At 36.2% G+C, this 16,592-nt stretch overlaps 1 protein-coding gene across 1 annotated transcript; it reads right to left on the bottom strand.

Moving 5' to 3' along the window:
* Positions 1-963: 963 nt before the first annotated feature.
* Positions 964-15,403, bottom strand: plrg1 (pleiotropic regulator 1). Its single transcript, XM_067442744.1, has 15 exons — positions 15,266-15,403; positions 14,964-15,070; positions 14,446-14,582; positions 14,262-14,315; positions 14,065-14,158; positions 11,415-11,505; positions 8,464-8,562; positions 8,171-8,263; positions 4,681-4,830; positions 4,480-4,581; positions 4,290-4,392; positions 4,069-4,177; positions 2,835-2,974; positions 2,069-2,262; positions 964-1,576 (listed from the first exon to the last, which is right to left on the bottom strand). The coding sequence occupies exons 1-15, from the start codon at positions 15,272-15,274 to the stop codon at positions 1,517-1,519; spliced, it is 1,542 nt and encodes a 513-aa protein (XP_067298845.1). The 5' UTR covers positions 15,275-15,403; the 3' UTR covers positions 964-1,516.
* Positions 15,404-16,592: the final 1,189 nt, after the last annotated feature.

A 16,592-nucleotide genomic window follows, 5' to 3' on the forward strand; every position in this document is an offset into this window, starting at 1 on the left:
AGACAGGAGGCTCACGTCACATCTACGTCGTCAAGCTCAGTCTGAGCCTGCGCAGTTCGCTCAGCCATCAGGAAGTGAGTGCCCCTAGGTTGACTTCATTCTTTCGCCGTAGACGTCAATGGGAACGCTCCGTCCATTTCTTTTACTGTCTATGGTCTCACTCACAGCTCATCTCGCAGCAGGCATTCATGGAAACGGTGCGGCTGGTGGAGCACAGAGTATTTTTATCCTCTCAAGTTGATTCCTTTGAAAGTTAATCTTCCAAAGACATGAAGTGAAAACGTGCCAGACTGAACACGTGAGAGAACTAGGCCTACTGCCGTGAGCGTGGACGCGTTTACCTCAGCTCTCATCAGGAGAGCTCATTCAGCTCATCACGATGCGTGTAATCTGACTACTGCTGCGTTTGTGCTGACACTCACTCAGCAGCTAAATCACATTATATTGAACAGATACATTCAGCTTTTAATTATAGTGTCAGTTCTCTAACTGAACTGATTTTATGAAAATGAACGCAGTGGTGGAAAAGTGATCAGTGATTCAGTAGCGGTGGCTTTGGGAGTGGCCTCACAGGGAAGCATTCTGGGAATTGTCTTTCATCCCCATGAGACAAAAATAAAATGTCTGTCTTTTCTCAGTATAGAAATTTCACACTTCTACTACATTAATAACCCAGTTTAAAAACCTTCCCAGCACTGAAGTACCCCTTTAATACTTACAGCAAATATTAATGCTGTATTCTGCACGACCATATTATACATACCTTAATCCTACCTAGCTCCCAAACGTAACAACTGTTAATAAGCAGTAATTAAGAGTTAATTGCCACAAAAACCATAATTAATAGTGAGAATTGGACCCTAATCTAAAGTGTGACCTAAAACAAACATTTTGTTTTGTAAACAACATTTCATTTTCAACATTTCAAAATGTACGCCTTTCATGAAATATGAAAACAATGGATTTAAACTCCAGGGTTCTTTATTTTACAAAATGTTATGTCAGGAAATACAACAGATGTTTTCAGACAAGACAGATCCATGATATAGACATGTTTTTTTCTTCAAGGAATTCGCTGTAAATTGACAAGAAAAGTCAAACTACAGCAAATGTATATGTAAATCACATTTGCATTGTTTGGCTCTGATTGAGATCAGCAACAGTGCTCAGATCCAAAATAGAACATTCACTGTTATAATTATTCTGTAGGATTTCTTGTTCAGAATTAATAGTTGGGCAGGCATTATCACATATACCTGCATATGGTGTTTGAGATAGACAGGGAAGAAACCTTTCCTCATGAATACAACTGCAATGTTAATTATTTTAATAGGTAGAGCAAATTAAAAAACAATTCTCATCTGATTTCAAGTCTCCTGACTTCATTTAAATTGTGGATGTGCTTTTTTTTTATGCCTTAAGCAGACAGTCATAGAAATCAGCCAGCTAAAATGTAACTAAATGAAAAGGATTGAAATATAGAAAAATTAAATACAAAAACCAAAAACCCAAACCCCTAAAATCTTTTTCTCTTCAGAATTTCAGGTTTCCAATTAACTGGGTGGGATTCTTCAGTCTGAAAGAAAGAAAAAAGTAATTAGCAATTTAAAGAGTTTGTCTAAACGTAAACTATTGCACAAACAAACACACACACACACACACACACACACACACACACACACACACACACACACACACACACACACACACAAACAACCAGAAAAAAAATAGCACGGCAATTCTCTTCAATCTAGAATTTAAGGCCTGGTTTTACAAACAGGGTTTAGATTAAGCCTTTCTTCAATTAGTATACTTAAGCTGCTTTTATAAACATGCCTTGAAAAAAACTTCACGTGTGCATCTTGAAATATCACAAACATATTTTATGTCAGTGCAAGCTGATTTCAGTTAAAACAGTTTAAAACAACTTGGATTAAACCATGTATGTGAAACTGGGGGTGAATGTTTGGAGAACTCAGAGGATTTTAAATTCACCATCAACAGTCAATGTAATCTTTATTATTATTATTAATTTTGAGCAAGTCTTGCTAGTGAACCGCAAACTTACAGCTGTGTCGTCCTCTTTGTAGACCTTAATGGTTTTGTCAGCCTCTGCTGTTATGAGCCGACTCTCAGACTGATCAAACACGCATGCAAATATTCCTGACTCGCTGTCCAGAGAACCGGGCTGCACCGCTGCATGAATCCTTTGGAAGTTGTAGCCAGTCCTCCAGTCCCACATATGAATAGTTCCATTATCAGCTGATGTGAAAAACAATAGAAAGGAAAGTTTAGGAACACAATGGAATAAAGATAGGCTGCTTTTAAAGTCCACTTTTTATGCCTTTCCCTTGCAAAGTACCCACTTCCACCCTTTCCATTCACTCGTTGCACGAGCGCCCACTACTGGCTGAATCCTTGCAATGGGTTTAAATGGAACGCCTAAAAGCCCTTGATCATTTTAAATCTGCTATGGATGCTGGGGTTTCACCCTTTCATTAGGTGTGATGTCACATGTGTGTTGGATTGTGGTATATGGATCTGCCTTTAGTGTACATATGAGTAGAATTGCTCCCTTGGTCAAAACTAAGGGGTTGAAGGTCTGTCCAAATAAAACCTTCCCACATCTACTTGAAGCTGAATGCACTTCAAAATGGTAGCGGGGATTCCTCTGAGGGGTGGTGATTATGTAAATTTGCAAGTATCTGTCTAAAAGTGGAGATAAACGCAGCCTAGATGAGATAAAGGTGAAACAAGTTGTATATAAATCATATCTTCTACATATAAGACATTTTAGCATGGCTGGCTTTGCAACATAAAAAGGAGTATTTCACCTCCTGACACCAGAACACCATCTGAATTGACAGCCAGTGTGTTGATAATGGCATTGTGTCCTGAAAGATTTTGGATAAAGTTCCCATCAGGAAATTTCCACTGCTTAATGTTATCTGGAGAGCCAGAAGCAAATGTGTACCTGTTGAAGAGAGGATATGGTTTTAAAAAGCAAATTCCAAGTTTCACATATTTTCAGATATGTCAGTCTGAGCTGCTTTCAGTTAAAATAGCTCAAACATGCATTTTATTCTGGGACTAGATTAAGCCTAAGCTGTGAAACCAATCAAAGAACACTTTGAAACACATCTGGGGAACTGAGATAACCAACCAACAATATTTACATATGATTTATTTGATTAGGGCTTGTGATTACACAAGCAAAAAAATGATGGGTCTTCAGTTAAAATATCACTTGAACAAAAGCTCTGTTTAACTGGATGCCAATATCAAAAGAATATGCATTACTATTATGTAATAAGAAATATAAATAATACATTACTACAATTTTCTTTATAATAAATATATTCAATTATTAAAACTTAAGCAGTAATATATGTAGTATACTGACATGAGTAATTATACACTGAATGTCAGCACAGCTGTGCTTTGGTCTTAACTTTAGTTAACAATAACAACAGTGGCTATTACATTTAGATAAGTATACACAAAATTAAAATGTTGCCTTGACAAGTATTGTTAGATATTTTAAGATATTTTATAGAATATTTTAAGAAGTTTAAAGTAGAAGCACTTAAAAAATTAAGCCATATATAAATAAAAATAAAGACAAAAGCTACACAAAGCTACTGAAATTGAAAATAAATATAAAAATTAAAGCCAATTTATAATATACTATTTGAACAGTACTAAAACAAGGCTGATTTATACAGTATAAACTGCTGTAAAGCAAGTTCACAAAATTATGTTGTGAAGCTTTAAATCTGATATGGAACATTATTTTGTACATTATTAGATTAAAATAAGTGTGTTTCTCAAATTAATGTTAAATTATTTTTAATTAATAAATTAAATTAAATACCAACACAGTCCTGTAAAAAAAATTACGGCGGAAAGGAAATACAGATTATGGGATACACTGAAATAATTGAAGAAAAATATTAAGTGGATTTCATAGGGCCTTAATTTTATCTTTAATAACTATTTTGTTTACAGGGTTACTACTCGATTTATATTCACTTATCATGTTGCTTAAACAATGACTGTTCAACATACTGCCTGGGGTGGAGCACCAAGGCTCTGACAGACTTCTTGTGGTTAGTCAGTGTGGCTCTTGTCTTGCCAGCGATCAGATCCCAGAGTCTTATGGTGGTGTCATGACTTCCTGAAGATGGAATACAAAGCACACGAAACATGAAAAATACCTAGACAAAAACATGGCAATTCCATGTAAAATTCTACCAGCAGTAGAATTCAAAAATGAAATGTATGCATACCTGTAATCACCTGTGGCTCGGCACTTTGACATTTGACTGTAGCTACTGTGTTGGTGTGTCCAGAAAGGGTGTGAACATTTGCCTTTGTCCTGATGTCCCAAACCTACCACACAAAGACAATGTGTATAACTATTTTTGCACAACATGTCCATTATCAGTTATCAATGCACACACACTGAAAGTGTCATACTCTTGCTGTGGCATCTCGACTGCAGGTCACCAGTACGTCAATGGTAGGATGGAGGTCAAGGTCGTAGACTGCACTCAGATGACCGTGATAGTGCCTTATTACCTGTGGACAACAAGAATCAAAAAGTATTTAATACTGATATCTTTTAGGTAAAGCTTGCCCTGAATGCACATTGCTTGTATTGGTATTTAAATGTTGTACCTTGTTATACTCTAGATCCCAGCATTTAACCTGTTTGTCCTCCCCGCAGGAGAACAGGTAAGGGCTGCGTGTGCTGATGGCCACGCCTCTCACAGTGCTGATGTGACCCGTCAGAGACAGCTTCAGCCTACCGCTGGCAAGATCCCAGATCTGGCGTTACAGAACAAAAGCTTAACACTATATACAAGACAAGTTACCTCTTTCTCCACCAGCTTTTAATTTTAATTTAAAAAAAATTGTGCCAGCCAGCACCAGCATTTTTGATAATTTTCACTAAATTTGTGAATTTGTAAAAACATGACCATTCTGTTGTATCAGTATCTTAGCATACAATAAAAGAACGAACAAAGTACGAGTTTCTCTCACTAGTATGAGGGAAATGATTTTGTATGATTTTCATTAAAAAAGCCAAAACAAAATTGAGACAATCGAATTGTCAAAGACTTTTTCCAGATTGGATTCAGAATGATGATTAGGGCTGGACGATATGGCCAAAATTTATATCACGATATATTTCTTAATTTTGGTCGATACGATATAATTTCGATATCGATATGAACTATATAAAAGCTTTAGAAACACTACCAAGAACTGCCACAAAGGATTTCTGTACCTACAAACTTCTGACAAATTAATTTGCCAAGTCTATGAAACCTCCTCCTATAAAACTATATAATATTTCAGAAATAAAAACGGTACAAATAAATTAATGTTCACCTTTTATTTGTATTTAGCCTTTATACGAACAAGAAATGTGAAATCACCATCAAATAAACAAGACTCTCACTTTGCAGACGCAGTTTATTGAGCATTTAAGTTTTAAATTTCAGTGAAGAACGATTCATAGCGCTATATTCTCCTTTTATGCAAAACTATACCTTTATCTACTGATGCACAAAAAAATAAATAAAATAAGACTCAATTCAGTGGCCTATTTGTGCTCTGTTTGAGATGAGTGCACGCTGCTTTTTGCAAGGCTTTAACAGGAGCAAATGATACATTTTCGTGAAGCCATGTCTGACCGTCTTTCACAAGCTTTGATAAGGTAATTTAAACGAGAATGAACGCATTGGTGTTAATACATGACATTGTGTGCAAATGTGGAAAGTATTAAAACAAATGTGCCACTTGCCTCTTACATAAATAGTCTACATGGATTATTTGTAACGCTTGGCATCGTATTGTTAGACATTAGATTGATGCATCTATGTCGATGTATTGTTACACCCCTAGTCAGCACCTCTCCGGCACAAGTTTAATATCAGCCCCATTCGCACGGGATTCGTATTATCTGGGGACCTCTGATGATTTGTAATAATTGCAGAGAATGTCTGTGATCTTAATCCCGTGCGAATCGGCCATGTCTGTAATTTGTAAAGTAAAAATTCCCCCGCAAATTAGCCTACCTACCATATTTCGCCGAACACCGAGGTCCTGTGATAACATTAGTCCCGTGCGAATCGACATCTCTGTGATTTGGCTAGGATTAGCCGGATTGTATATACTTTTTGCAAGCTTTTTTTCTCCCTGTGAGCATTTCTATCTTTATCTTTCACGAAGAATAAAGTCTGCATTCATAATGCGCACCGTTCAGTCATTCCCGTGCAGCCGCGCCCACACGGATTATACTTTCACTTTAGAATGAGTATCAATTTGAGAGTAATCTGATTGAATGGTGTGTTTAATATTAACATCAATACTGTTCTGAATGAAAAACATAACAGAACAGTACAGTACAATGACAATCTTGTTTAAATAGGCGCTTTTACATTTAGTTTTGAAACTGAATCTTCCGCCGTATATTGTCAGCTTCCTACTCGTGATAAATGAAATCTGATTCCTGCCGCTGGTCTGAGCTCAGTTCATGGCGTCTGTTCGCTAACTGAACGAAATTATATTTATTTATTAGGCTACTGTAAAATAATCAAAACGATATCGATGCCTGTTCATGATTTCATACAGCTATCTATAACGAACATCATATCCGGGAGAAGTCAGTAAATTCGAGTAAAATCACAGGCTTTGCTTATCCCGTGCGAATGCGCCACGCAAAACTCAGATGTGGGAGAGTAATTTCTAAGTCACAGAGGTCCCTAGATAATACTAATCCCGTGCGAATAGTGCTTTAGATAGACGAACCACTTCCACGCCACTAAAGAAAGTTTGTCTTTCTTCTCTTATCAACTATTTATTTCTCCTTACTTGTGGAAGCTCGTTCAGTCACATTTGTGTTGCGGTCAGGGAAACTCTCTTTGTAGCTAAAACGTGCCGCGTTGGATCTATCAGCCTACTACTGCTGAGCACTGGCCGTGGTGTACGTCATCACGCAAGAAGCCAATCGTGTTCTGCTCTTTCTGATGGCATGCGCCCTGAAAGTCAGTCATATCGAAATATCGGAAATGTGTTTAAAAATCATATCACCGTTATTGAAAAAAATTATATCGCGATATATATTGATATTGAATTATTGTCCAGCCCTAATGATGATATACATATATAACAGCGAAAACATGGACTGCTGGAATGCTGTCAATGGCGGGGACGTGTTGTGTCATAAATTATGGCAAATCTCGTCAATGACAGAAAGAGTTATTACAGAAAATAATTTTTTTGTGTGTGATTATAAATGTTTGTAGGGCTGTGCTTTAAGGCTAGACACTACAGGCAAAAAATTAATCCATTTGCATCTGTAGTATGGATAATCCAACATTTTTCTAACTTTGCAAGCAGCACCGATTCTGAAGATGCACAACTTTAAAGCTCTGGACGAGCTGGTATGTATTCCAGAACCCAGTTTGCACTGCTCAATGTTCTGCTCCGTGTACGTGCTCTGCTCAGTCGTTCACAGCCCATAAATTAACAAAAGCTGGCACTGGTAGTTCACTGAGCTGCTCCCCGCTACACTCTCCTCATATTCGCTGATAATAATTGCTTTTTGTAGGACTAAACAATATTTTGATAACTGGTCAAAAGAAAAATCAGATTCTGTTGCATAGAGCTGAATGATTAATATATTTAATATGAAAAATATATATATATTTTTTTCAAATTTTGGTTCGTACATTTTTTTTTACTGACTAGTATTTTTAAAATTCAGATAAAAAAAGGATTTTCTTTTTTTAAAGTCATTATCAGTTTTCAGTCAAGTGCTGCTTGAATTTTTTAGTTTTTTTGTTCATACAATAATTTTCCATATTTTTGTACAACTTTATTTCTAAAAATATAAAATAAATAAAAGGGATTTTTTTTTTGTATGACAGTTGACAGACTGAAGAAAAGAAACTATTATTATTGATATTTATTTTTTTATTGCTGATTATTTTGTGTTTAAAACAAGAATAACCAATAATACATAGCTATTGTAAAAGTATAAAATAGAGCACTTAATATAAATATATATTAAATCCCATCTTTTGTGATTTGACTAAAAAAAAACGAATGTTTTATTTTGATTAATCGTACAGCTCTAATCTGAATTCACATAGATCACCTTTATTGTTCTGTCTGCTGATCCAGTCACAAACCACTGGTTTCCAGGCTCCACTGCTATAGATCTGACCCAGCCCAGATGGCCACTGATGACCTGAGAGATACAACCAGAGAAGAAAATTACCACATTGTAAAATTGTAAAAAACTGCCCTTTTGGGCCTAATGGTCATTAAAAAGGAAGCCACAATCATCACATAACATCTAGCACAATGACAAAGTTTCTATTCACAAGTATTTAGAAATGATATGAACAAACATGCTGATTAACTCCTGAAAGAAGACAAAGAACTCACTCTGTACAGTTTCCATGGTGGATGCCACTGAGGTTTGGGCATGGTAGGAGCCTTTCTTGGCACTAGTCCAGAACTCTTTGTGCCTCCTTCCATAAGAGACTGCAAGAGGAAAAAGGAAAGGCTGATGTGTCATCGTTACATTTTTTTTGCAGATCGATAAGAAATATTTCTTGCATACTGTGGGAAATTTGCTATGCACAAACAGCCGAAGCAAACGCACAGAAAATACTGAATTGGGCCCTTTCACATCAGCTTACGCTTATAAGAAAAAATTTAAACAAAGTATCCTAGTAAACATGGTTATGTCTTGAGTGAACGCAACAGTTGGGAAAGAAAATGCACGAATAGAGATAGTATCAGTAGCCTATATTGAATCTGTGCGGTTCATAAAGTGGCAGCAGCCTAATATTCCTGCTACTGTTTGTCTCAATGTAACTAAAGAAAAATCACTCTGCTCGTTTTAATAACTTTTTTTATAAACTTCAATAAGGACTAATCCATGTTTAATTTATACAGTAAAGACTATGCAGAGATTATTTTACTTTTAATTACTTTATTACATTTATGCACCTGAAAACTTACTGTTGGACCCCAAGAAAACCAGTTAACCAGTATTTAATTTGTATCTTTATTCTGTTCCATTTGTTTGTGCCATTACTGAATTATTTGTTTGTAATGTTTTCATTTTATTAGTTAGGCAAATAGTTTTAGCGGATATATCAAAATTAGAATAGAGAATTGTGAATTTCGGTATCTAAAATGTGTCAATTGCCTGTTTTTTCAACAACAACAAAAATGTTTCATGAACTTTAAAAAATAAATAAAGGGGTGGTTGCATGCGATTTCACTTTTTTAACTTTAGTTAGTGTGTAATGTTGCTGCTCGAGCATAAACAGTATCTGCAAAGTTACAGCGCTGAAAGTTCAATGCAAATGGAGATATTAGGCGTTTCTCAATTTCAAGGAAGGATCCTCGGAAGCCAGAATTTCAAGGATGCTATGTCATTGACATCCGACGAAGGACTGTTCCAATGTCGAGGATCCTTGGAATTTCAACCAAGAACTGAGTCCTTTGTTCAAAAAATATGTCATATACAGGAAAGGATGCATATGAGTAGCCTTCGCGCTTTAAAATCACCCACAATCCTATTCGCGCAGCTTTGCTATCTTCAGACGTTGGCGGAGTGTGAACGGGGCAAATATGCTTGTATCAGGGTTTGTAGATGGGAAGGAAGGAGGTGGGAACCGGCGAATGTTCAACAACTTTATAATAAATAATAAACAAAACGGAAGTAACGAGGGGAGCCCCTCACGGGCCACTGCCTGCACACACATAATAAAACATAAACAAACCATAACAAAGTCCAGGCCTGCTCCTCTCTCGTCTTCAACGCTCCTCCATTTATACTCCCGTCACTCTGCCGTGAGACGGGACCGGTGTGGCGATCAGATGCCGCTCATTATTACTCCACCGGCCCGCTCTCACGGTCCCTCACCTCGCTGCTTGCCACAAGGCTTTTACATTTAAGTATATTTACGTTACCAAATATTTGTTATAACCGTAGTAAAAATAAGTAAAGTTTAACGTTTAAATGCCGGTACAAATTACTACTGTATTGATAAAAAAAGTATACAAATAACGTTACACATAACATTATTGATGGCCAACAGACCTGTCATGTAACCAAGCACCGGCATTTCTTTTATAAATAACTAGTTAAGTTGTAGGCCTACAAATTAATTTACTGTTAATATTATACCATTCACAGCATTATAAATAGCTTTCTCGTCTTTTTTAACAGGGACCAAGGAACAAACGGAGGCGTTTATACCGAAATCTGACCTTTTCAAGGAAGTAATGACGCAATGACATGCACTTGCTAGCCTGTTCCATTTACGTGTTCTCCAAATGCTAAAGAGGAGCCTCAACCAGCCTCTGAAGGAAGTGACTTGGAAGGATCAGTCCTTCCAAGGAAGCATCCTTGACATTGAGAAACACCTATTGTCTTTTAAAGTTATGGCAGTTTATTGCCTACAAAAATGGCTGGTTTGGACTACAACGAGCTTCTTCCCGGGTTGGTGACATCATAAACCCAATTGCTAATCACCGCAGATGTGACTTCTGCCTGTAATGGTAAGGGAGGTGGCGTTCCCGGACAACCTGTGCTTTGCGCTTCAGCCAATAAAAATACATGAAACTACATTTGGCCATCTAACCAATCTAAGACCATTGCGTTTTCCAGAGGGATGGGCTTCCTAGAAGCAGGAAGCAAACGACCCGTTCAAAGGACAGTGGAGACAGCGGTGTGGAATACAGGCAAAATAGAAGAAAACTATGGCGTTTAAAAAAAAAAGAATAATTATTAAGACATTATACTGTGCCCCATAAACAAAACCAAGCCTAGAAAAAAAAACACAGAGCTACCCCTTTAAGGTAAATTTTCAGTAATTTTTTCAAAGTTGCTGGCCATTAGCAGGTGTGGCAAAAAGTTAGTTTTAGGCCCTGTATGTATGCATACATAAGTATGTTTGTCAGAAGTTTGGAAACATTACTTTCTGATTTTGAATAAAGTGTCTAATATTTATCAAACCTGCATTTATTTGATCAATACAGAAAAAATTGTGAATTATTGCAATTTTTTTTTCTATTTTAAAATACTTTATATATTTGATGGAAAGCTGAATTTTTTGCATCATTACTCAAGTCTTCAGTGTCATGATCCTTCAGAAATCATTCTTATAGGGTCATATTTTGAATTGCAATAATATTCCAGAATATTACAAGTTTTTTTTTATTTTTGAACAAATAAATTCAGGCTTGGTGACTTTTCAAAAACATTAAAAACAGTAATATATTTTCAAAATGTTGGCACTGTATTTATATACACAAAAATGAACAAAGCACAGAAAATTGCTAAAATGAACACTGAGAATAAAAAAGGTGATGCTCACCAGTGCGTGTTGTGGGGGTTGAGATCTCTCTGCACCTCCTGCATGTCTGTGGATATCTGCCACACTGGCTGCAGTTCGACTGGCTTCCTGCCTACAAGGCAAAGAGCAAAATGTCTCACAAACCTAATTAACACTTGAATTTTAACTGATTACAGGAGTAGAACAAGGTCTAAGGGTCCTTTTACACATGTGCAGCTTGGGATTTGGTTTTATTTTAATAGGGGTGCAATGGATCACAATCTTACAGTTCCAAACAAATTGTGGTTTTTGAGTCACGGATACATATTTTGGATCAGCAGGTTGTTTTTCATTGCATTTATTGAAGAAAACACTTGTAATGCTTTTTTTAGCTATGGTATTGAGGAACAAGCATAAAAAAATACAACAAAGTTACAAATAAAGTCTAACTAACATTAGTATTTAGATAGGGGAATGTAATAACTGTAAAAACTGCACAACATTCACTGTATAAATTAAATACAGATTTAAGTTGTGTTTCATGTTTGATTAAAATTAATAAGCAGCAGGTACTTAAAGGGTCATTTTTGTTGAGATGTGAACAGATATGTACAGGGTGCACTCCTACATTTTGTGGAAATTGGTTATTTTTGTATTTTTCTGAGCAATTTCATTCTTCTTAGTTAAAAAAAAGCAAAATTGAAACAGTCACAGAATGTCAGGATTTTTTGAAGCGGATATGATTTTAACAATTACTGGCCAATAACAATAGCAAAATTTGTCACTAACTTGTGACAAACACTAATGACAACACTAATGACAACTTTTGTCATTAAAATAGATAGTGTTTTGATCATGTTTTATATCAGCAAAGTTCAAAAACGCATGCATTAATATATAAACAATAATACATAAACAGTGAAATAGTGCTTATTAGGTAGATCTAACAGATTTCACATACAGAAATAAAAGTAAACAAATGTAAAATAACTGCATATTCTTCACTGTATAAATTAAATGCACACTGATGAAAGTTAAAAAATAATTTAGTGAAGAGTAGTGAGTGATCATGTATCTTTTGTTATATGACAGTAAAACGCAGACAGTGCAGCAGGAATATTAGATTACGTAACTTTCAAATATTCTAGATGAGCCCTCAGCGCAAAGTTAAGGTGACTATCATTTTTGAATGCATCACCGTATTATTTCCAAGGCACCATGCAATGCTTGTCACGTGGCACATTGCAGTCACAAAAGCACTGTAATGACAGAAGATATAGAGCTCTTATTTCCCTTTTTTATTCAAAATATTCACAAACTTCTTGTCATCAACCACCTGATATTCCGATTCTCAAGTGCTCAGCACCAGCAAAAGCGAACAGACATTATACAGCTCAGTGCCTTTATTAATAAACCATCAGTTTGTTTATCATGCTATAGCCGATATGCCGTTGTAAATTGATTTAAATTAAATTTCGGCGGCGAATATTCATCTGCGGATTTCTAGTTAAAGGTGGGGTGTTTTCTGGTAACCATTGTTTATATTTTAGACCATCAAAACAAACACACCCCTACCCCCAAAAAGTTCTCTGCCCTATTTTGATATCTCTGCCCCACACATACGTAACCCAGGCAACGACTATGGCAGAATCTCTGTTTTACTAATTCAGGTCGAATATTTAATGAAAGTCACCCCTTCAATCACAAAAACACAAACCGTTCTCATGAACAACTTGATAGTACACAAGCATGAGTCCAACTAACGAACATATTACAATTATGACTAGATTACTGTTATAGCGATCACAAAAACACAAACTTTTCTCATGACAACTTGATAGTACACAAGCATGATAGTCCAGCTAAGGACATATTACAATTAAGACCGGATAAGTGTTACATAGATCATGAAAAGAGGAAACAAACATAGTATAGTATCTTACTTTTTGGACACATTTTGTAAACTGGAGCTTGAAACAGACTGTGAGGAGATTCAGATGCTCCATACGGTGTTGAAATTAACGAGTCTTTATCGTCGCTGAAGTGAGCCTCAATACGATCGCAAATGGACAAACAAGCAAACATGACAAGCATATTAAAGCAAAAGCCAGCATATATTGGTTATCGGCTAATGTCCGTTATTTTGCGTGTCTTGTGTTTTGAATAATGACATACACTCTATGCTTGCACTGAGAGCTCTTCTCTCACCATCATTAGACACGCCCCATACCTGCTGATTGGCTACCAGTGTGTTATTGCACTCGGCCTGAGTCCGTTTTGTAAAACGGTTTTGGAATAACACTGACCTCACCTTTAAGTCCAATAAACCTTGAAAAAGAACTATGTGCTAATCTTGCTGCTGGGCTCAGACCTACTTTACCTTACTGTGAAATTAAGAGGGTTCTTATTTTGTTTAATATTTTACATAATTAATATTTATATATATATATATATATATATATATATATATATATATATATATATATATATATATAAACAGACACATACATATATACAGACTTAATATGGACAACAGTACGTTTGAGTGAGATGAGTGATTGAAGAAAAGAAAAATATATAGAATAAATAGTATACTTTGAAATTTGGAGTAGAATGCTGAAATTATGAATACCTGGGCCTTTGGGAGAAAATGAAAGATTGTAGTGTGAAGTATTGGTGTTTAGCTTGGTACCTAGCTTGAGAAGGAGGAAGAGCCAAAGCCATGGAATGAACACCTGCTTCACTGGGCATCTTATGCATCTGTGTGTCTGCAGTAAGGGCCACTCCTGAAGCATTAGGGAAAAAAAACTTCATTAAGCTTTGGAAGAAAATACAGCATTTTAGTCTGGGACTAGCTTGAGCCTTATCTGTGAAAATCTCAAGTCTTACCTGGAGCAGATGGGTATGGATGGGTTCCTGTCACCAAGTAATCAGGACTAGTATCTGCATTAATTAAAGTAAAACAATTACAGAAAACTGACGAATCAATATTAGTGATTTTACAAACAAACGTTTTGAGAGGTTTAATAAAAAACAACAACAAAATTAATATAGGCCAAAAAGAAAGACGTACCAGGCAATGGGTATTCCGGCTGGCTATACAGGTCAGAGGCATGGAGAGATCCTTTGTCTCTGCCCTCTTTCAGCACAGGCATGTGTAACACAGGTCTGTACTCAGCTCTCATCTTCACTGCCATCTTCATCTTGTAGCTAAAGACATTTAAGGTACAAGTAATATTAACATGTTTTATGTCCACTATGTAATTTTTAACAAAGTCTCACAAATTAATTCTGCCTATGACTCTCAAGAGTACTAATATTAATGTATTCAACGTTGTAATCAGTGCACATTATGCATTGATATTTACTGAGAAGTGCTATATAATGTCGCTGCTTCTATGATTAAACCCCATTCAAAGCGGATTTGTTTGCAACTATTGAGTTAACGTTACATGAACCACGTGAAAGCGAGATCAAAGATGTGCGAGATCAACTCTTTCAACGGCTATGGCTACATCGTATCACCACCGTAACAGATTCCTATTCTTCATTTAAAAAAAAAACCCGAGCAACAGGGCCGTGTGTATTTACCTCTGTTCGTCCAGCGATATTGGTTTGGCGTGATCCGACACAAACATATCATGAGTCCTTTTCAAAGAGCGAAACACTAGCGTATGGACCGAGTGCTTCTGCACTTCCTATGGGAATGAAACACAATATTAATATCAAATGATTGGATCAGTTTGTTAAAAAAAATCCGCTACTGTTAAGATTTGTATATCCAGATGACCACGCATGTGCAGCGCGCCGCTTTTTCATTCATTAACACGAAACTATGCGGCTTGAATATCAATCAGAAATACTCGTCAATGAAAGTAAATGCACCGCTTTACCTCAGTCATGTTTGTGGGTTCCCTAAAACACGAACACGATACTCAAACTTAAATATAAAAACTTCACCTCTCAGACCAAACAATCACAACCTGAACCGGACGTGAAGACTTAATACTTCCGCCTGCGATAAACTGTCTTCCCGATAGAGCGTTAGGCCAGAATGTCAGAATGACACAAAAGTCCCCTTATAATATTGAGCTAAATAATCTAGATTTATTCGAAATGTACTAATTTGTATAGTGACATTAGGTTACGTTTGGTAATCTTTGCTTACGAACTTTTATTTTTGTTGGGTACTTGTACAAAGCAATACTTATTCAAACATATTTTCATAGTATCAAATAGTTTTAAGTTTCAATATTTAAACGTGCAATGCAACAATATTCAGCGAGTTTCCATGTATGTATTTATTCATATATTACTATTTATTTATTTATTGTTGCTGCACAATTTTAACATAATATGTTATACATACGTGTGTGTGTGTGTGTGTGTGTGTGTGTGTGTGTGTGTGTGTGTGTGTGTGTGTGTGTGTGTGTGTGTGTGTGTGTGTGTGTGTGTGTGTGTGTGTTTTAAAGGTACACACAGAAAAATAGGGTGCCAAAATTGTACAAACAAAAAAATTCTTACGAACTTTTATTTTTGTTGGGTACTTTGTACAAAGCAATATGCGTATTCAAACATATTTTCATAGTATTAAATAGTTTGAAGTTTCAATATTTAAACGTGCACTGCAACAATATTCAGCGAGTTTCCATGTATGTATTTATTCATATAATACTATTTATTTATTTATTGTTGCTGCACAATTTTAACATATGTTATACATTCATACATATACACACACACACATACGTGCGTGTGCGTGTATGTGTGTGTGTGTGTGTGTGTGTGTGTGTGTGTGTGTGTGTGTGTGTGTGTGTGTGTGTGTGTGTGTGTGTGTGTGTGTGTGTGTGTGTGTGTGTGTGTGTGTTTTAAAGGTACACACAGAAAAATAGGGTGCCAAAATTGTACAAACAGGTTGTCGCTGGGGCAGTACCCCTAAAAGGACAACTTTGTACCATTTTTACCACCAAAAAGGTTCATAGTAGTACCTAGGTACGCATTTCTACTCAAAAGGTACTAATATGCACCTTTTAGGAGTAAAGGTAAAAAGAGATCCTTTTAAGGGTACTGCCCCAGTGACAAGCTGTTATGACACCCTATTTTTCTGTGTGTTTAGGCTAAATGAGGGGTGTCCATACTCGGTGAAGGCCCATCGTCCTGCAGAGTTTAGCTCCAACTTACCTCAACACATCTGTCTGGAAGTTTCTAGCATGATTAGTA

This window comes from Pseudorasbora parva, chromosome 4, assembly GCF_024679245.1.
Source record: "Pseudorasbora parva isolate DD20220531a chromosome 4, ASM2467924v1, whole genome shotgun sequence".
In the NCBI taxonomy this organism is placed as follows: domain Eukaryota; kingdom Metazoa; phylum Chordata; class Actinopteri; order Cypriniformes; family Gobionidae; genus Pseudorasbora; species Pseudorasbora parva.